Source organism: Xenopus laevis, chromosome 8S (genome assembly GCF_017654675.1).
Source record: "Xenopus laevis strain J_2021 chromosome 8S, Xenopus_laevis_v10.1, whole genome shotgun sequence".
Classification (NCBI taxonomy): domain Eukaryota; kingdom Metazoa; phylum Chordata; class Amphibia; order Anura; family Pipidae; genus Xenopus; species Xenopus laevis.
The window spans coordinates 42,528,148-42,550,878 of NC_054386.1; the positions used below are offsets into that span (position 1 = coordinate 42,528,148).

General features: G+C 39.4%; 1 protein-coding gene across 4 annotated transcripts in view; it reads right to left on the reverse strand.

Annotated features, from left to right (window-relative positions):
* Positions 1-21,267, reverse strand: part of crb2.S (crumbs 2, cell polarity complex component S homeolog) — an 80,842-nt gene extending 59,575 nt beyond the window's left edge. Inside the window, exons 1-2 of one of the 4 annotated variants that reach the window (XM_041574055.1) lie at positions 20,920-21,267; positions 3,174-3,842 (exon numbers count right to left, since the gene is read on the reverse strand). In XM_041574055.1, coding sequence (XP_041429989.1) covers positions 3,174-3,842; positions 20,920-21,043 — 793 coding nt within the window. In that variant the 5' untranslated portion in view covers positions 21,044-21,267. 4 annotated transcript variants of the gene reach the window in all.
* Between the last annotated feature and the right edge of the window lie 1,464 nt (positions 21,268-22,731).

Sequence of the window (22,731 nt, forward strand, 5' to 3'; positions counted from 1 at the left end):
AATTTGTGAGTTTTGACACACAAAACAAATTCGAAAATTCTAATTAGAATTTACCATTCAAACTTTAATAAATCCGCCACTTAGTGGTATGTGTGCTGTGGACTTATATTGTTGCAGATGAGCCCAACAAGCACCTGTTCATATAATGTTCATCTAGAACCTATTCCCTAATTGTGCACATGCTGATCACAAAAACCATACACAATGATGAGCCCCAATAAGGATTAAGCTGGTCTGTAGTTGAAATCTGATCAGCAGCTGTGCTCTAACAAAGCTGGGCCCCCCAAAAAATCTTGGGACGGGGTCCAACACATATAGCAACCCTGCCCGCTGCCACTAGTTTGTGGTGGTTGTGCAAGGTTTAAGGTAAGAGAGGGGCTGTGGAGGGGGAATTACTATACAGCAGAATCTGTGGTGCGAGTATCCCCATGGGGTATGCTGTAGTTCTAGTTAACACTGGTATACTTCCCAACATTTTGGAAATAGAAAGAGGGACAAAAAGCTTTGCTAATGAAGATGAATTGTCCTTTAAGCTGAAAGTCACAGTTTCCCCAAGAGACCTGCTTATCTTAAATTGTTACAATTGCTTTTTTGCTTATCTAAAATTGTTACAAAAGTAGCACCTGTCACGTATTCTGGGCTCTCTTCCAAAAGCCAATTAAGTTTTAAAAAACGTTGTATCTTTTTCTGGCTGTTCAGCGCAGAACATCAAAGAGACTTTTCAGTAACAATCCGGGACTGCAGGTTGAGCTGTCAAAATTGGGATTGCCCAGTAAGTAGGTACGTTTTAGTACAGCATGCAAGTATAAATGCAAATTTTAGTAGTGAAACTTGGTTTCCATCCCAAAATTTCTGCTTCTTTCTCCAAAGAGTGCAGTAACAGTGCTTTATTTAATTTCTTTTAAGATATCACTTTCCAACTGTTCCTACGTCCTTATACTTGCACTATTGCTTCTAACTAGCCTAACTAACCCCCTGCTCTAATAGTGATCATTCAAGTAATACATAAACAAATGCCCAAAGATTGCTACACCTATATAACTGTCACTTTCCCAGTCTGATAGTACCAGCCTCCATGTAAGCAGATATAACAAGGCAGAGCTAGAAATTATTTGTGGCCTGGATTTCAGACAAGAAGATTAGGGCAGTGCTTTGCTAGACTGCCACTCCAACACCTATAAAGGTTATATGCATTTCACTAAAGGTTCTGCATTAACGGGTGGTTGAAAGCTTGTCATCATTCTTCAACCAGTAGATCAGGCATGTTCAAAGTCAGGCCCGGGGGCCAAATGTGGCCTGTTTTCAAATTTACACCGGCCCTCCGCCTCCATCATGAAATTAATAATAATGCGGCCTGACAGCACGGTGCAATCAGGAATTGCATAGCCGTAGTAGTATTATTTGGGTCTATACGGCTGCCTGTGTGCTGAAGGTGTTAGCAATAAATACGAACTGGCACATAGTGACGCGCCTCTTCACATACTTCTTTAGGGCTGAAGGTGTCAATAGACATACTGACGTGCCAGTACTGTAAACTAAAGAAATATGCGTGTACATGTCTATTGCTAACAACTTCAGCACACAGGCAGCAGTATAGACCAATTGGCAGATCATTTTACTAATGTGCCCAAATATTACTGCTACGGCTGTGTGATTCCTTGTTTAAATGAGTTAAATGATGTTAATGGTTCAAAGAATGTCAGGTTCCATGGTCGGCCCCCATACATTTTCACCTCACCAAATCTGGCCCTCGTTGCAAAAAGTTTGGACACCCCTGCAGTAGATGAACTTCAAATATCGGCAACCCCAAGTGGACTTCAGGGTTTCAATTAAAACTTAAATGCAAGGTCCAAACATTGATGTATGGAAGGTCAGCAAGGGAAAGGGTATTAGTTGTTAGGGCAAGGGCAAACACTGTATATCAAATGCTTCTTTCTGCCTGCTTTTTTTAATGAGGTGGATAGAAGTAGATCTGAAGTAATCAACAGATTTCTACAGGAACCGCTTCGGCCTAAGAGTGGCTACATGGAGCAGAGAGCAGCCTGACCATGCCAGCTTTTGAGGCCAATCTCTGGTCTACTCAGCTACAAACAGCAACGAAACAGCAATGAGTAGCACATCATACAGTCCTATTCATTGTGACTTTATATATTTTGGCTATTAAATATGTGGAATTGTGGTATGCTTCCCATTACTGTTAGGGTGTTTGATGGCCATTTCAGTGATCACCCATTAAAACTCTCCCTGGGTGACCGAAATGGACACAGTGGCAATACACTGACCCTGCCCCAGTGGCCATACAAAAGAAAGAAAGAGTTTCTACGTAGACAGAACTCAACTAAGCACACTTTTCCTGTTTTTTATTTTAATGTCTACATTGCTACATCCATTTTTGACATTTCCAAAACTAAAACCGCCAAATCAAACTGGCAACCAGAAAGAAGGTTTTGTGGTTAGATTTTGTTTCCTGTTGCTTTTTTTTTCTTTTTAAAGCCTTTCATAGTTATATTGCGGTCGGAGAGCTGTGTGTACTTGTCTCTCCTCTGTGGTGTTCTGTGCAAGGAGGAGGAGTCCCCACCCCTGTAAGCTGACAGGAAGGAAGGCCTGCACAGGAAGTGCTTCTGTAAGGGAGAAGCAGCAGAGTGAAAGCAAGGCGCTTGCTTTCAGTAGGGAGCCCCAGTGGCAGAAAAGTGCCCTCTATTTAGGGTGTGGAATGAAAGGGGTTCTGAAGAGGAGAGCATGCTCTTCTCAGGGCATTGAAAGCCAAATATAATGTAAACTTGCTCCTGGCTGGCAGGCTGCATCTATCACTGGTATTTAAAGTTACAGTGTCCTGCAAATTAATCCATTGACCTTTAACGTGTGTATGTGAAGTTCCCAGGGAGGGGTACTAGAGCCCAGTGTGTCCTGATCCTGGGTGGAGGCAAGCCAAATCATAGTGTACCTGCTCTCACCTGTAGCAGAGACACAGGACTCCTGTAGTGCCACAAGGAAGAAAATCAGTGCTAGATTTCTTGTAGAAGAGGGCTACACTTCCATTTGCCATTTACACCAATGCCTGGTTGATATGCGCAGTAAGCCTAGCAAGCAGGTAGCAGTTCTAAATTAGAGAGCTCCAGAAAAATATTACAAACCAATATCGATGGAGAAACGAATTGCACTTGTATTCTCACCTGTGTAGCCATTGGCACAAGCACATTCATACTGGTCCAGCTGGTTGAGGCATGTTCCATTGTTCTGACATGGTCTAGAAGCACATTCATTGATGTCTATTTCACAATGGTGGCCTTGGAAGCCGGGCACACAGAAGCACATATATCTGTTGACTTTGTCCACACAGAGGGCCTCGTTCTGGCATGGGTCTGAAGCACATTCATTGATATTAACCTCACAATCCTGCCCTGTGAATCCTGGCTCACATAAACACCTGTAGCTTTCAGCATCTGCCAAACAGGTTGCATTGTTCTGGCAGGTGTTCTGGAAACACGGCGATACCTCATATTGGCAGTTCACACCACCATACCCACTTTGGCACTTGCACATAATGCTGTCCTCACCAACTGTACAGTGAGAGTTTAGGAATGGGCAAGAATTACTCTGACACTCATTGGTACAGTTGAAGCCAGGCTGACAGACACACTGGAAATGCGGAAGCCCTGGGGTGCTTTGACATCTGTGAGTGCTGGGGCAACCATAAACGGCACATGCATCATAAATATCTCCACAAGTAGGTCCAGTAAAGGCCAGTGGCTGCATGGGGCAGAGGCAGGTAAATCCAGTTGATGTTTCCAGGCATGTTCCGCCATTCAGGCATGGGGATGACATGCAGGTCTGTGCAAGACCTGGAGATAAAACACAGCATAAATTAAGATTAAAAAGAGCTCAATCTGATTATAAATGCACATATCTTCAGGTGACATACTAGGTTGTGATCACTGGTGCTGCTGGAATCTATATGTTATATAATCTACAATATGTGCAACAAACTGTAAATTAGTAAATAAAGTACACCCTTTTGTAAAAGATAAGGATATTATAACTTACTGAGGAGTTTCACGACCATATAAAAGTCATGGAACGTCTAATATCCTTATATTTTTAATTACGTCTTAAAATACACAAGTTTCAGTGAGTCATGTGGCAGAAATTACTTCACTAAGCTCCAGTTATAATCGATGACGAAGCACCATTTATATAGTGAATAAAGTACCCCCTCTTGTAAATCTAGTTTCATGACCATATAAAAACACAGGGCCGAAGGCAAACCAGACAGCATTGTCTGGTTTGATACCAATATTTGAACTGTTCTCATGAAACTTTCAAAACACAAAGAAAAATTGATGCAAATGGTGCCAATTCTAGTCCAAAATGTTCATTGTGAAATTTATGTGAAAATGTTCATTGTGAAATTTTACTGGAGAACATGTCATACTGCAACCCACTGGTATCTGAATGTGCATCTACTGAAGTGCATGCTGAATGCATCCTAAATGTATAATGCAAGTACTATGTCACTTTGAGTTGCACATGTATTCCTCGATTTTAACGACAGGCAGCCCTGGAATGCAGGGTCTGAGGTATAGTATTCACTCTTATCTCTTGAACTTTGCTGCTGTCGCAAACTAGCTGTGTGTGCATACAGGCAAATACGAAGCCCATGGGACCTGCAGACTGGGGCAGGCACAGCACATCATTATCAGGTCATTAGTAGTGGAAGCTAACTTATATACCTTCTGATGATGTCAGAGACCGGTGGGTCAGGCGCAGCTATATGGGTCAGTTTGGGTGCAGTTTGCGAGAGGCTGCATTTGCTGTCATAACTAGTCTTGGGGGTTGCTGTGAAGAAAGACTGTGTTGGCTGGGCTCTGCCACAAAGATTTGTAAGGGTTTAGTCCACTGATGCAAAGCAGAACGAATGGTAAAAGATTTTTGAGTAAATTCAGTTTCACCTTTTTAGGGATGCTTTAGCTTTAAAGATGACCCGAGAGCAGATTGCTGGAATGTTGTACAAATTAGTACCAAGAGAGCAGGGAGGTCATTCTTAAGAGACAAAGCCCAGAGTTGATGGGAATTTGGTCCCATTGTGTGTGACAAGTGAACTCCATCAATTGTTGGACCACCCCCTCCCCCCCATCCTCCTCCTAATGACAGGGCTGTGACAATGCAAATAAGCTGGAGGGGGCAGGGAATTCTTCTTCCAATGATAAGGTAGAAGTTATATTAGACAGAAGGAGCAGTGGAATGTACCATATTTGCAATCAAAAGACTTGAACCCAGTGAGCAGGTACATAAGAATGTACAGATGTAGCCAGGCAAAAATCCCTGAAGCTGCCAAAAAGCATGGCAGTAAGTAAAATTAATATCTGGCAGTTTCATTGAACTCCAAGGTGACTTCTAATATCCTAATAATTTATTTTTTAACATACAAATTTATGTGACATTACTAAGCACTGATATAAGATATACTTTATAACATATTATATCTTGTGGGCAACAAAACATCCAAATATGTTTTAATTGGTGTCACTGTTGATCAATGACAGCAAACTGCAACTGATCATTCCCACTGATAAAAAATAAAAAGGTATTTTGGATAGTTTGGTTGCCACCAAAGCCATAATTAACCTGTAAAATATACCCTTAGGGCGATGGCACGGCACATGGGCTGTATTGTCACCCACGAGGGCTGTATTGTTGCCCATGCCATCACCGTAAGGATATATTTTCAGGTTAATTATAGCTTTGGTGGCAAAGAAAACAACCAAAATATCATTGGTATCAGAGGGAATAACCAGTTGCAGTTTGCTGCCAGCGATCAACAATGACACTAATGGATATTTGGATTTTTTGTTGCTCGTGATTAGCATGATTATTATAACTTTTGTGTATTGTTGGGAACTGATCTGATTACAAATTCTCTAAAACACATGTATATGATCATGTTCTGGACTATGTGGGCTTTCTCTTTGTTTTTCAGGACTTTCTGGCTTGTTACAGATATTTTTTTTAAGGCCAGCTAGTGGATAAATGCAAAAGCAGATCCACTGTCATGCTCAGATGTCAAAACAGCTATTAATATCCCAGCTCCTTTTGAAGCTCAGGTCACAGTGTCAGACTGAACTGGTGTTGTCTTTTTAAACAAATTAATTGGATCAAAATAAACAAATAAGTTGGATCAGGTTTCACTGTAAAGTTTGCATTCAAGGGTGATAGGGACAGATAAATCAGAGGCCTGCAGAAGGGTAGTTCAGGCTCATCCCATGTGTAGGACTTACAGTCTGGATGTGAGCCTCCAAGGGATTTTATGCACCCCTCCTCCAGTCTACTAAAAGCCCAATATTTTTCTTTGTTTGCTGATGGCGAAATGCGGAAATGTGGAATTTTACATGAACTTTTTTACCATTGCAAAATAAATACTGTAAATAATGATAATATATAGCTTTAAGATTATTTTTCATATCAGTTACCTTTTTTCTATATCTGTAGGGCTGATTTACTAATACTCTATGTTTAATTTTTTGGAGGAACCGTATATAGCTTTAAGATTATTTTTTATATCAGTTACCTATTTTCTATATCTGTAGGGCTGATTTACTAATATTCTAAGTAACATTTTTTTGAGGAACCATATTTTTCCCTTTTTTAATGTTTTTTTCGATTATTAAGTGCAAAAACCAGGAAAATCTTGAAAACAAAAATGTTGCCAAGTAAAAGCTTTCAAGGTCCAACAGAAGTCATTGAAAGAGCTACGCTGATCCTATTGGACCTTTTTTTTTTTTTTTTTAACCATTCAGACTTTTGGAGGTTTTCTAAGGTTTTCTTCAATAGAAACGTCCATAAAACTAGAATTTTTTAGAGATTTTAGAGATATTCATATTTTTTAGTGCATTCTTCTGCATTTCTTTTTTGCTCTTACTTTTTATATTCAGAACTTTTAATAACCTTTTGTGTTAGGAGAAAAGGAACTAAAATGTTCTGAATGCTTTCTATGATTATCTTAGTGAGCCAATAAATGTATCACCTTTATACCACTTTGTTATTTTTTATTTCAAAAGGGTTGCCCTGTTGGTTGTTTAGCTGATTCGTTATTGCGGGTTATTATAATAACTTTCTTATGGTATAAAGTTTATTCATAACATCGGAAAATACCAGGCCCGGATTTGTGGCAAGGCCACTAAGGCAGCGAAATTTTAGGGGCGCCCCACCGCAGCATTCCCCACCGCTATAATTTGCACTTGTCCGGGGAGGGGAATGGTGCGCTCCCAGAGGCCTAGAGGTGCCCATGAGAGAAATCCGGCGCTTGGCAATACAATGACAGACAAGATTACAGAACATGAAGCTCCAAGCATTATGTTTATTGTTGAGGAAAAAGTACATGAAAAGTACATGGTTTTGCTGGTTAGCCATGGCTGTTTTGGAACTGCACTAAAAAAAATGACACACAAAAATTACACACTATGATATCTGTGTTTTACAGACTTTCTGGGACATTAGTTAGTACAGCACGTTCTTGCAGATCAGTAAGTTTTCACAATTATAATTGTGTGTCAGCTGACAACATAATCATTCTAGGAACCAACTCCTCCTAATATTCACTGTGCTTTCATGTGAACACTGATAAGTGTAACTAAACCATCGTGATAGTTACAAGCTTTCAAGGGGGTTTGTAAAACACAATGCCACAAGCAGCAGAGCTGCACCAAGTAGGGTTGATTAGAAGGCATACAATGGACATGGATTTGCTATTTCAGATGGTTCTGAACCTCATTGCAGTGGAGGTGATTCAGGACAACATGGTGTTAAACAAAAATGAGAAGAAAATAAAAAATACATAAAAAAAATAACATTGAATTTGCATTTAGGGTTAGTGATGGGCGAATTTGCGGCGTTTCGCTTCGCCGAAAAATTTGCGAATTTCGCGCGAAATTCGCGAAACGGCGAAAAATTTGCGAAACGGCGCCGGCGTCTCGTTTTTGACGCCAGCGCCCGTTTTTGACGCCGGCGCCCGTTTTTCCGACGCCGGCGCCCGTTTTTGAAAAAAAATTTTTTGACGCCGGCGAATTTTCGCGGCCATTTCGCGAATTTATTCGCCTGCCGCGAATCGCGCAAATTCGCCGCGAATTCGCGCCTGGCGAATAAATTCGCCCATCACTATTTAGGGTAGAATAAATTGGGATTTTGTCGCTGTTAAATGATTCTGGAAGTTGTAGTACAGCAATAATTGCGGTTTGCACACTATGTGACTGTGATACAGGTATGGGACCTGTTATACAGCATGCTTGGGACCTATAGTTTTCTGAATAATCGTTCTTTCTGTAATTTGGATCTCCATACAATCTACTAGAAAATCATGTTGACAATCAAACAGCCCAATAGGCTGGTTCTGCTTCCAATAAGGATTAATTACTGTATATCTTTGTTTGGATCAAGTACAAAGCACTGTTTTGTTATTGCAGAGAAAAATGAAATTGTTTTTAAAAATATGGAATATTTGAATAAAATTGAGTCTATTGGAGATGACCAGTCCATAATTCGGAGCTTTCTGGATAACGGATCCCATACCCGTACTATAATACAATATTCTGTTTAAATTTAAAGTGAACTCAATTGCAATACTTTTAAGAATGAAGGAGCATTAAATTGTTCTGTGTGTTTTCAGATATCTGCCTGTCATTCTGTGACACTGTCCACATGTGTGCTGTACCTGTTCTTACAGACAGCTCTGCTGATAACAAGTCTTAAGATCTCACTTAACATTCCGATCCTGGGAGACAGAGCTGAGGTTATCAGACAGGACAGACTGAGTGAAAACACCTTGTTTTGTGCATGAGAGTGTAGAGGTTTAACAACCTTCACACGAGTACAGTGCTCTCAATAAGGCACTCTCAGCACAGGTTTGGGATTAGGAATGTTTGGGACCTGCTAAATACAATTATTTTTTTCTGTTAAAACACTGAAGTTGCAGAAAAATTTCAACTTTTACTGAAAAAATAAATAAATGGTTGAATGCAAAATTGTTTCAACCCTTCATGCTTAATAAAATTCAAAATGTTTGCAGTAATATTGTTGAATTGTTAATTATAATACCTTAAAGGGGTGGTTCACCTTTAAGCTAACTTTTGTTAAGTATGTTATAGAATGGCATATTCTAAGTCACTTGCAAAGACCGAGAAAAAGGAAACACCTCCATAATTAGGGTATGTCTATCCCCACTAAAGGTGGATGTTGAGATTTTTAAAAAGGTCTTTTCTTTATTGTAGGACCTGAAACTATTGTTTAAATGCACGATTTCTCCACCAACAAAAAGTCCATTTCAAGAGATATAGTCTAGTTGAAGCAAGGAAAACTGTGGCTAGCTGACAATGAATGCATTTCACTGTGACCGATGAAAATTTTCTAACCTGGCCGATCAATTTTCTGACCAACTTCAGATGAAAAACAACTAACTGAAAAAGTGTTTGGAAGGTGAACAACCCCTTTAACATCTATAGCCACCTTTAGAGGTCAGCAATGAGGACCCAATAGCCACAGCATTTAAACATGTGTGTATTAATGGCAAAACTAATTTTAATTGATCTTGCTCTGCCTTTTGGGTCTGGTGGATGAAATATTTTTATAATTTACAACAGCCTTACTCCATTTCATGATTACTGCTATATTCATTTTTTTTTGCCTTTACATTTTTGGAGAGGCCTGAATAGAGAGATGAGTAATAAAAAGTAACAATAACAATTAGGGGCAGATTTACTAAGGGTCGAATATCGAGGGTTAATTAACCCTCGATATTCGACTAGGAACTAAAATCGTTCGACTTCGATATTCGAAGTCGAACGATTTAGCGCTAATCCTACAATCGAACGATCGAAGGATTATTCGTTCGATAGAACGATTAAATCCTTCGAATCGAACGATTCGAAGGATTTTAATCCAACGATCGAAGGAATATCCTTCGATCAAAAAAACGCTGCCAAGCCTATGGGGACCTTCCCCATAGGCTAACATTGACTTCGGTAGCTTTTAGCTGCCGAAGTAGGGGGTCGAAGTTTTTCTTAAAGAGACAGTACTTCGATTATCGAATGGTCGAATAGTCGAACGATTTTTAGTTCGAATCGTTCGATTCGAAGTCGAAGTAGTAGTCGAAGGTCGAAGTAGCCCATTCGATGGTCGAAGTAGCCAAAAAAACACTTCGAAATTCGAAGTTTTTTTAATTCGAATCCTTCACTCGAGCTTTGTAAATGTGCCCCTTAATGTGTAGCCTTTCAGAGATTTTGTTTTTTAGATGGGGTCATTTGAAAGCTGAAAAGATTCAAAAGAAAAAAGCAAATAATTCAAAAACTTAAAAAAATAATAATAATGAAGACCAATTGAAAAGATGCTTAGAATTAGTCAGACTATAACATACTAAAAGTGGACTTGAAGGTGAACCACCCCTTTAACTATTTTAATATTAAAAAGACAACTTAAATCATTTATATATGAATTTATAAATAAAAATGTAATTACATTTTTAAGGCAAAATGTCACTCAAAAAATGTAGGTTACCAAATCAGTGATATGTTTGTTACAGGTATAAAAATACACTTTAATGCTGTATAAAAGGATTAACAATCATCCATCATATGTGCTAACTCTCAGGGCCCCATTTTCAACACTTTTGTCTGCACCTAAACACTTATAAGGAATATGTTTTATATAAGAGTAGTTTGTGAATCCAATCTCTATATCAAGGACAATTCAGGCTTATAAGCAGACCAGCGCATACAGCACACAGACCAATTTAGAGTGGAAACAGGTATGGCTGTGGTATCGCTGTGTTTGCCAGATGCTTCTGCCCCTTTTGCAGACAGCACTTGGCATGGTTGTTCAGTTATTATCCCGGGGAGCTTACAGTCCAGAGCTCACAGTGATGAAGTGTTAAACAGCTGTGAGACAGACATTATTCAGGTAATTATCTTACACATACATAAGCTACTCTGTGCCATGTGTGTCCTATTTCTCTTTTCCTCCTGCTGGAATGCTCATGTAGTCTCTGACACCTCACCAAGTTCTCTATCTATAGATCCCACATCTCTGTGACACTATAGCACGACAACACATCCAACCCTGCAATCTTACCACATATATGTCCAAGAAAATATCATACAATGATTTTCAACTGATCAGGGCCGTCTTTACCTTCTGCAGCAATGTTCTTTTTGTATGTAGGTGCTCTCTCTCATATTTGTGTGTGTGTATAAAGTATAATGCTATACCCTTCAAACAGCTGGTTAGTATTCAGCACAAATGCAACTTGCAGAGTATAATGCATATATATATATATATATATATATATCATGTAATATACATTTTTAATAGTTGATAAATAAATTAAATCTTTTTAAAAAATTCCAGTGTGCGCTGCTCTCTATGGATGGATTTCTATATATAATATTCAAGAGTAGGAATGCACACTGGGATTTTAGTAGTAAAAATCTTCACTTTTATTTAATCAATCAATTAATTTTTTTTATCCAAAAGACTTCTCTTTGTAATAATGCCCTAGATCTGTCGCCACCTCTACAAAGGGGTGGTATATGGTCAATTGCAATATTCTTAAATGTGGGAAGTCTGTGGCCCATTTCGAGAAAATGTTTCGCTACGGGTTTTTGCGTCTTACCATCCCTGAAGGCTACACTTATAGCGGATCTATGTCCATCCATTCTCAACCTCAACATTAGATCTGTTTTCCCAACATAAGAGAGGCCACATGGGCAAGTAACCGAATAGATCACATGTGTTATAGAACACGTGATGTGATGTCTTATAGCAAACCTTTCACCAGTATGTGGGTGTGTGAAACTAACCAGATTGGTCCCCCTCTTGAACCCCCCATTGGTGGATTTGGAACTTTTGAAGATAGATTACTGTCTGACTTAACAATATTCCAATTTTGTCTGATGCATATTTCCCTAGTAGCATCATTATAGGTAGTGCTAAAAATCATATTAGGAGGCTCTCTAGGTGTTGTAACTGGATTGGTAACCCTATCTTTAGCCATTGTTAGGGCTCGATTAAGTACCTTAACAGGGTATAAAAACACTGTATCCAAAAGGATGTAAGGATCTCCAAAAATAAAGCAACAAATGTAAATAGTAGAAAACATTATTAGGACATGAAGACCTAACGCGTTTCGTGCCTGTTGGGGCACTTACTCATAGGCTAAATGGCACACCCCTGTACACATGTTATATAGGGGCTGTGACCAATCACAAAACTACAAACACATGTTACCACTCTATACAATTAGTGAAGTTCCACCTAGTGGTTAAAACATTAAATGTTGCATACATGCACAAAGTTACAAAAAGATACACCTCAAAAAAAAGCAAACAATGAACAAAAATAACAAATAAAGAAAGAAAATATGTGTATAAATGAAACAATGAAAAAATAAATGAAAAAATAATAAAGTAATTACAAATAAAGTTCTAGAAGAAAAAATAATAAAGCCCAAAGAGTTAAAATTTTCAATACAAAGTACAATTTGATAAGGTTTCCTCAGTATGTATTTTATACCTTTCATGTATACACATATAGTATATTAAGTGTATTTGATGTATATATAGCATACAGGCTAGCCTACAATAAAGAACAGACCTTTATTAAAAGAGATGTTAAGTGAGATATATATAATTTAAGAATAAAATGTTCAAAGAGGAACAATAATTACTCAAAAAAATCTCAAAAAAAGCATGTGACATCAAAGTCGCTATTTAAACCAAGAGGTTTTCTACTACCCAAGAAGAATATCCATTTAGTTTCCAAACTGAGTAGTTTTGGCAAGACATCTCACAGTCTTCGTAATCTCATAAATTGCCCTATTGGTATTGCCTTAATAACATGTTTGGGATGGCAAGAAGAAGCTTGTAGCAAAGAGTTTCCAGAATTTGGTTTTCTATATATAGTGGACAAAATTCGGCCACTATCTTGATAAAGAGTTAAATCAAGAAAATTAATAGAATCCCTACTCACGTAATGTGTAAATTTAAGGCCTATTTTATTCGAATTTGCATATTCCACAAATTGCGAAAAATGCGCCTGTGTGTCTTGCCAGATCACAATCAGGTCGTCAATATACCGACCGAAGAATACAATATATTTACTGAAAGGGTTGTCCATATTATAGACAAACTCTTCTTCCCACCAACCCATAGTGAGATTAGCATATGAGAGGGCAAATTTTGCCCCCATCGCTGTGCCACGTTGTTGTAGAAAAAATTTGTTGTTGTACAGAAAGTAATTGTGTGTTAGTAAATATCCTATTGCATTGAGTAACAAGGTTTGTAAATGTGGAGAATAAGTACTATAAGTGGTCAGATGGTATTTAATTGCTTCAAGACCAACGTCATGAGAAATGCAGGTATATAAAGACACCACATCTAAAGAGGTCCACATAAAACCTTCTTTCCAAGTAATAGTAGATAATTGTGCCAGAATATGTTGACTATCCCTAATGGTTGTAAATAGGTATCAACTAATTGCGCTAGGGGTTCTCCTAGGGATCCTATACCCGATATTATGGGTCTCCCTACAGGGGGACGTGTTTCTTTATGTACTTTAGGTAAATGATAAAAAATAGGGATAACTGGATGTTTTACTTTAAGAAAATCAACCTGATTCTCATTCAGCAGATTTGTTTTTACCGATTCATCTATCAAAGCAAATAAGATCTGTTGAAATTGTATGGTTGGGTTGGAGGGAAGAAGAGCATATGAATCAACATCGGACAATTGTCGTAATGCCTCCTGGTCATAATCGCTGTAATTAAGTATAACCACCATACCCCCCTTATCGGCAGAGCGGATGACAATAGAGCTATGTTTCTCCAGTGAACAGAGTGCTTCCCTCTCTCCTTGAGTCAAATTACAAAAAGATTTTTTGTGTTTTACAGTTTTTTCATGTAATAGGCTTAAATCTCGTTCCATCTTTTTTTGAAAAAGGTCAACTGCTGGAGTCCTTTGATGGACAGGGTAGAAGTGAGACCTAGGTTTGAATTGATTCAAGCGAGATGGAGGAACCGGAATACCAGTACTACCAATTTCATTATTGGTCTCACGTTGGAGGGATTCCAAAATATTGAGACTACACACATCAGGAAATTCAACCACATTGTCATTGACTCTTCCGACCTGTACAGTTAATAAGTCGCTATCAGAATTGTTGTTCAAGAAGTGCTTTCTAAGAACTACCTTTCACACAAAAGAGTTAATGTCAATAATAGTCTGAAAAAGGTTAAAGTTCTTTGTTGGGCAAAAGGACAAACCCTTGGCCAATACCTTCAGTTCATTTTCTGTTAATGTACGTCTGGATAAATTTAGAACTTCCGTCCCTCGTTTTTCTCCCGCAGGCCATATCCCTTGTGTTGTTGGGGGTCCCCTTCCTCCCCTGAGTTCGGATAGAAAACTTGAAAAGATTTCTTTTTTTTGTTGTAGGGTTTTTGACGATTGTCGTTGCCATTTGCAAATTAACAGGGTATCCCTTTTGTCTATACAGTCCCCAGGTATCATCAATATGTTTAATTCTACCATCTTCATCTGTGTTGTTTCTTAATACTCTACAGAATTGGGAGATTGGTAAGGAACATTTAGTAGCCCAAGGATGGTAACTATTATAATGTAGCAGGACATTTTTATCCGTTTTCTTACGGTACAGGGTATAACCCAGACGAATCCCCTTACTGAATATTTGCACATCCAAAAAGTTGACATGCTCATCATGTATATTAAAGGTAAATTTTACAGGAGTGGGTAACCCGTTAAGGTATTCTACCATGTTATTAAATTACGCAAGGGAGCCACGCCACACTATCAGCATATCATCGATGAAACACTTAAAGAACAATATTTTTTCACCAAACTCCTGCATAATATAATTTTTCTCAAATTGGTGCATAGTTAGCATATGCCCATCTCTGTCCCCAAATCTATAAAAAATAATCGTATTCAAAGCGAAAATAGTTAATATGTAGTGTAAGTTGTAGTAATTCCAGGACAAATGGGATGGGAGGGCCATTATATGTAACAAATTCATGTAGAGAGCATTTTACCGAATCAATACCATCATTGGGTGGAATTATGTGTACAAACTGACTACGTCCATGCTAGCAAGTAATATAGGATGGTCATCTGGTAATGTTATACTATCCAAACACCTTAATAGGTAAGGAGTATCTTTTAGATAAGTCGGGATACTTTGGGCTATAGGTTGAAGAGTATTATCAATATATTTACAGTATCACGGCCCAAATCTATGGGGCGTCCCGGTGGGGATGTTAGACTCTTGTGTACTTTTGGGAGGGTGTATAAAATTGGACATTTCGGATGATCCATCGTCAAATAATCCTTAACCTGTGTTGTTATCATATTCATTTTAAATGCATCTTGTACAACATTATCTACTTGTTTTTTAAAATGAATAACTGGATTACCAGACAAAGGTTTGTAAACAGACAATTGACAGATCAGACAATTGTATACAGAGTATAATGCAGGCATTGCAGGCATACAGAAGCCATTGCTATAGGATTTGTAATCACCTACACTGTATATTTTTTAAAATGTATGTACTGCACAACATGCCATATACTCGTTCTTGTATTATTAAACCTATAATTGGTCCTGTGCAACAATGAATGCTTGCAGTATCATGTCAAAGCAGATGGATTCTATAATCATGTAATGATACAGTGAAGATATCCGGAAAATAAGACCACTTTAATAAATGGGCAAAAGGGGCATTTGCTGAGGGCTCATCAAGAAGGGGGGGTCAACCACCAGTTGTCTTATCTGCTATAAAAATTGAAAAACACCCACCCCATAAATTTTATTTGAATCAGTTGGAAGAGCTTTCTATCTAGAATAGGGTTGCACCTTCCTATATATTCATCTTTCTTTCCCAAATAATTGAATTGTGATCAAGTATGATTCTTTATTGGTGGCAACCCTGAACTAGAACATTACAAAGGAGTAATAAAAAGTAGCAATAACAGTAAATGTGTAGCCTTACAGAGTATTTGGTTTTTTTTTGAGGGCGACCACAATCAGGTTTCCTACCTTCAGGTAGAACAGCAGCTGGGGAAGAGGATTTCTTTACAACTATAGAGAAAGCAAACCCATGATGGTCTGGGCCCCGCAGTTTCTGTGGGGTCTGCTTCCACAGTCTATAACATTGTGACATATTAAATTGGATTAATAAAAGTTGAACATCCATCAAGTAACCCTTTATGCCAATGTAATATTTGCCTAACTGCTAGTTCTTTCAGAGGAAGAGGAAAAAACACATTTGAAGCCTTTACAATTTGCCTCGGAGGGGGGAAAAAATTCCATCCTGACTCCAAGATGGTAATCGGACTAGTCCCTGGATCAACTTGTACTATGAGCTATCTTCCATAACCCTTCTTAAAGCTATCTAATGTATCAGCCAGTACGACTGATTCAGGGAGAGAATTCCACATATTCACAGCTCTCAGTGGCATAACTACCGGGGGGAGCAGGGGGTGCGATTGGGCCAGGGCCCGCACCCCCTCAGCGCCCCCCGGCAGCTCACGCGCCACGGTTCCGGCAGTTCCGGGTGTACGGAGGGGGACGGGGGGCCCGGCAGCGCGTCCCGCGCCAGGGCCCGCCCCCCTCTAGTTACGTCACTGACAGCTCTCACTGTAAAAAACCCCTTCAGAATATTTACATGAATACTCCTTTCTTCTAATTGGAATGAGTGCCCTCACGTCTGCTGCAAGGCCCTCTTGTTAACTGGTATAGTTGTGCCAGTGGCAGTGCCGCAGGTCGGCCTGCGCTTATTTGCACACAGCCCAAACCATAACACAGAGTACAAAAAAAAAAAGCCCATTTGCAACAAATTTTGCTCACTTTGCTGCGTACAACTTCACAAATTCCTCTAGTACCCCCATTTCCTTCCAGACTACTTTAGATTGTAAACTCTGCTGGGACGTGGCTGATGTAAACAAGGTATAATCTCTGTAAAGCTCTGTGTAAAGCATGTTGGCGCTGCATAAATAACATATAATAAAATTAATCAACTAGCAATCGGGCTTCATTTAAACCAAAAGATTGAACTCAAAAGATGTATTTTTCAACCTGAAATATTATGTTACTATACTGTAACTACAAAATGATACAGAAACCACTCCTGTCTGTCCATGTGTATTAGCAATGAAACAATCTGCAAAAACAGATGTACCAACACTTGAGTTTATAGATACAGGCACGGGACCTATTATCCAGAATGCTCGGGACCAGGAGTTTTGCAGATAATGGAACTTTCCATAATTTGGATCTTCATACCTTAAGTCTACTAGAAAATCATGTAAACATTAAATAAACCCTATAGGCTGGATATGCTTCCAATAAGGATTGATTATATCTTAGTTTGGATCAAGTACAAGCTACTGTTTTATTATTACAGAGAAAAAGGAAATAATTTTTTTAAAATTTGGATTAATTTGATAAAATGGATTGAATGGGAGACGGCCTTTCTGTAATTCAGAGCTTTGTGGATAATAGGTTTCTGGATAACAGATACCTGTATAACATATAACCCTTTGATACGTCACTGTTAACACTGTACCCATGCTGTTAAATTGTCAAAAATGGTATGTGATAATGTGCAGTGATTGTCTTTGCGAGAAACAACATATGCAGCACTGGAAACAACAAATGTCACATTACACATAACCACAAGTTTGTCCTTGACATTGTTTTTGCCGCAACAAAGTTTCTCAGATGAGATGTGTTGAGCAAACTGATACAGCAAGTTCCAGCTTAATGCCACAGGCCTGACTTTATGCTTACTGGATCAATAAATGAATGACTTTCACCCAGTTTCACAATAATAATGATCTCAGGAGGGCCCTCACCAAGCACTGTGCCACCCACTATGGAAAGCAGAGGATGTTTCAATGGGTGGTTCATCCTAATTTGCCTTCTACTTCTGATTCTTTCCAGCATCCAGAGGAAGCAGTCCCCACAGTTGGGGGGGGGGCAGGGAACCAGACTGTGGGGTCTGCTTCCTCTATAGCTAATAAGAAAAACCCCCTCCTCCCCAGCAGCTCTCTTACCTGCGGTGAGGATGGGGGACTCAAGTTGGCACTGAGTGGGCGAAGTTGGTGGGTGGAGTTGGGACAGGAAGTGGGTGGGACGGATGGGGATCATGGGGATCAGGCTGCTCTGAAGATTTTTTTGCAGGGGGGCCCAGCGCACTCTAGTTACACCACTGGTTCTTGTTACTTTCTATTCAGCCCCTCTCTTTTTCATATTCCTGTCTATCATTCAAATGAATGCATGGTTGCTAGAGTACTTTGAACCCTACCAACCAAATTGTTGAAATTTCAAACTGGAGAGCTGTTGAATAAAAAGAAATATAACAAAAAAAACCCACAAATAATTAAAAAATGAAAACCAATTGCAAAGATTTGATTTGTTGCTATGGGCAACATCATTGTGATGGTTTTTTTTCTCCAATTCCACAGCATGATAAACGGGTCTCTTATTTTTGGAAATTTTGTACATGTGCACCTTTTTAAGCCCAACTGAAGATCAGATCCCATGGAGGGGCACTATAAAGTAGGGGTCCTGTAGGATAAAATGCAGAGGAAAGGGTTTCAGGTAGCCCAACATGCATATCTTATCTTCCACCTTCTGGTGATATATATATATATATATATATATATATATATATATATATATATATATATATATACACACACACACACACACACCACTGCCCACCCTGTTGACCCAGTCTATTGCTATTCCTTTAAGTGTAATTGTAACAATTACAAACAACATGAGTGAGGAACCTGCTCTTGAATGATCAATAAATGGCCAACTACTGAAGAATCGTAAACTGAGAGCCTCCCAATCAGTGGTGTAACTATAGAGCAGGGGTCCCCAACCTTTTTTTTACTCATGAGCCACATTTAAATGTAAAAAGAGTTGGACAGCAACAAAAGCATGAAAAAGTCCTGGTGATGTTAAATAAGGGCTGTGATTGGCTGTTTGGTAGCTCCTATATGGACTGGCAGCCTACAGGAGGCTCTGTTTGGCATTACACCTGGTTTTTATGCAACCAAAACTTGCCTCCAAGCCTGGAATTAAAAAACAAGCACCTGCTTTGATGCCACTGGGAGCAACATCCAAGTGGTTGGTGAGCAACATGTTGCTCGCGAGCTACTGGTTGGGGATCACTGCTATAGATGAATCAAACCCCATGATCACAGGGGGGTCCGGCCTGTGGGTTCTGCCACCTCCATAGCTTTAAGAAATCCCCCCTCCCCGGCCGCACTCTTTTCTACTTTGTGCACACAGCATGGAGTGGGGGACACGTGCGGGTGGGAGGTGAAAGGAGAGCCAGGTAGGTTTGCACAATTATTACGCTGCTACACACATATAAATAAAGTACCACTGCAAGCATTACTAGTTATCAGTTGACAGGAGATGAGGGAATTTCTGGCTGACCATTTAATGCCACCTTTATCAGCCTATGAGCACATTGTCATATGGCATGATTACCCTTCCCCCTCTATGCCATGTCTATCAACAAAGAACCATACACTGGGGGAAAGTTAACAGTGTTATTGGTCAGTATGTTTGGATAAACTCTGCATAACCTATAACCTGCTAATTGTTATACTGACTATTTTTAAAAAACCGAGATGCGGTAACATCTCCCAGTGCCTTTTCTACACCCAACAGCGATTTACAGATTAACAGGCTCTCAGCTACAGTATAATCCTGTTAGCAGCTGTACACCAGAGTCATTTAACTCCTTTTCTCCCAAAGTAAATCAAACCCTGATTATTGAAATAGTCTGTGCTGAAGCTCATTATAGCAACCTTTGCCCTAAGCAGGTGCATACCCCTAGTTTCTGCCCTTATTCGATGCAAGCCAAGTAATGCAACAGAAGGTTGAGCTTACTCCTCCTGCTTCAATAAGGATTAATTATATTGCAGTTTGGATAAAGTACAAGGTAGTGTATTTTATTACAGATAAAAAGGAAATACTTTTTCAAAACTGAATATTTTGATTATAATGGAGTCTATGGTAGACGGCCTTCCCATACCTGTATTATTAACATGTGTTTATAAAGCACTAAAATGTTTCACAGCCCTGTCCAATATATTGAGGTATACATTAAAAAAAACTATACTAATTACACAAGAGTTAAAGAAGGGTCCTGTTCAACAAAGCTTACAGTCTAGAAACAGGGGATATAAAACCCAATGTGTTCAGCAACCTAGGAAGAGCCATTATACTGAACATCCCAATTCTAAACAAGGACTTGCACAGCAGAACGACTTTTTTTTATACAGGGATTTCCTTGGGACTTTTCTTTTGTATGTAAAGTCTCAGTAGCTGAGCGGCTGAATGTGTGTAGCAGATAGTTCACATGCTCTGTGAGTTGCCGAGGTGACTGCTAACAATGGAATGCCTGATGCTTCTGTCTTAGTGTGTACAAACCAAGACTCCACAATGGGAGAATGAGGCTCCTGCCTCCAGAAGTACCAAGCACATGCTCTTAGCTAACACATGAATCCCTCTGCAAGAAAACTTGTTCTTTAAAGTACAATTAAAATGTACTTAGATTCACTTGAAAAAAATCGCACTGTATAGTGCAAGCTCGTTTTTCCAGGGTTTTTTGGGTAAAAAGTTAACTTTGGAACATTTACTGTATCAATACAGTCAGTGATAATAAACATGAAGATAGCATGAAGGGACACCGCCCTGAAAATTTAAAGGAAAATTCACATCCTTTAACTTAAAGAGCAACTAAAGTGCTCCCTCCCATGTTATGTAATGTTATCTGCGTACTATGTGCTGACTGTAGGGAGCTTGCATTAAAATCTGTCGGGGGCATCTGTGCACTTACCTTTCGCGAATGAAAAGAGAAGGAACTGTAGAACGGCACTTGCTAAACTGCCACTTTTTCTTCTGGGGTCCATGTAAAGCGGCTGGTGGGTCAGATGCGATCCTGCCGGTGCGATCCTGCGCATGGAACTATAAAGTGGAAATAGCTGCCGGCTTGGGTCAGGCAGTGTTTAGGGGTCGCGCTGTTTGGGAATGGGAGCAGCACTACGGCTGTGGACAGGGACTGGGCACTTGGATGCTTTTCTGACTCACTTAGCTGGTGGCTCATAAATAGTGGGCTGGATCGAACGGAAGGGGCTGCAATCAGAGGAGCAGGTTTGGGGCTGCAATCAGAGAAGCAGGGTCGGGACAAACTCTGCCTGACAAAAGGAAATTGCTTTGCCCTAGTGTATTGATGAGCCTCACAACTTTCACACCTCTCCAGTTAACTGGACAATGGAAATGGAAGAATTACAAAGTAAAAGGCACAGACAATAGTGAGAGAATGGGAGAAACTCTAAGGACAATGCATTTTTTTAAATTTACAGCAGTGCTTTGATACTGTACTCTGCCTAATTTTAAATCCTCTCTGTACTCTGTAATGTTTTTTTTTTTATTCACAGTTTATCCACTTTATATTATATATTCACATGGGGGCCTAAAGCAGTGGGTACAGTATACCTGTGACATTGTGTCCTGTCTAGCGCAATGCCAAGAGTCTATTAAAACCTATAGCATCACTAAGCATAGGATTGGTAAAAGGGTTGGTTCACCTTTGTGGTAACTTTTAGTTTGTTAAAGAATGTCTGAAGCCTAGCCAATTTGCAATTGGTCTTCATTATTAATGTTTTATTGTTCTTGAGTTATTTGCTTTGCTCTTTTGCTTCTTTCCAGCTTTCAAATGAGTCACTGACCCCATCTAAAGAATAACTCCTTTGTAAAGGTGGCCATAGACACACAGATAATATTTTATGTAATGTTGTTTCAGATGGTTTTCGGTGCATGTATGGCAGGAGACAAGCCGACCGATTTTGGCCAAAGACGAGGATAGCTCCCGAACATCAGCCTGCTGAACTGTCAGATACAGGTACAATTCTATTGTTTCTACCTGTATATCTAACAGTTCAGCTCTACACATCCTAGCAACATGGATTGCTCAGTAAATGGATGAGGATTGCTGACAGATGCAGCTGTTTAATTGCCTTGGTCCGAAAACTGTATGATTACATTTGTGCGTCTGTGGCCAGCTTTGCCATCTAAGGTCCCTGTCACATTCAAGTGCACTATGGTGAGTTTTATCAGGAACCAGTTAGCCTTCCCGACAGTATGTCATACAAATGAACTTACAAACTCCTTGCCCTAGCTGGAATCAAACAGAAAAGCCCATCACTGCAAGGTATTGGTGCTAACCCTTTGGACACCATCTACGAGTGTGAAACAATTGCAAGGAAATAAAGTTGAAATAATGTAGAAGTATATATTAGTACCGGTATGGGACACATTATACAGAATGCTCGGGACCTAGAGTTTTCTGGATAATAGATCTTTCCGTAATTTGGATATTCATACCTTAAGTCAACTAGAAAATCTTGTAAACATTAAATACACCCAATAGGCTGGTTTTGCTTCCAATAAGGATTAATTATATCTCAGTTGCTTTTCCGGATAATGGATCTTTCCGTAATTTGGATACCTGAATTAAATGGGAGATGGCCTTTCATTAATTTGGAGCTTTCTGGATAACGGGTTTCTGGATAATGCATGTATAGTCTGCAGACTAGAGGGATTTCTATAAAGCCATGCAGGAAGCATCTAAGCTACTGCTAACTAGGAG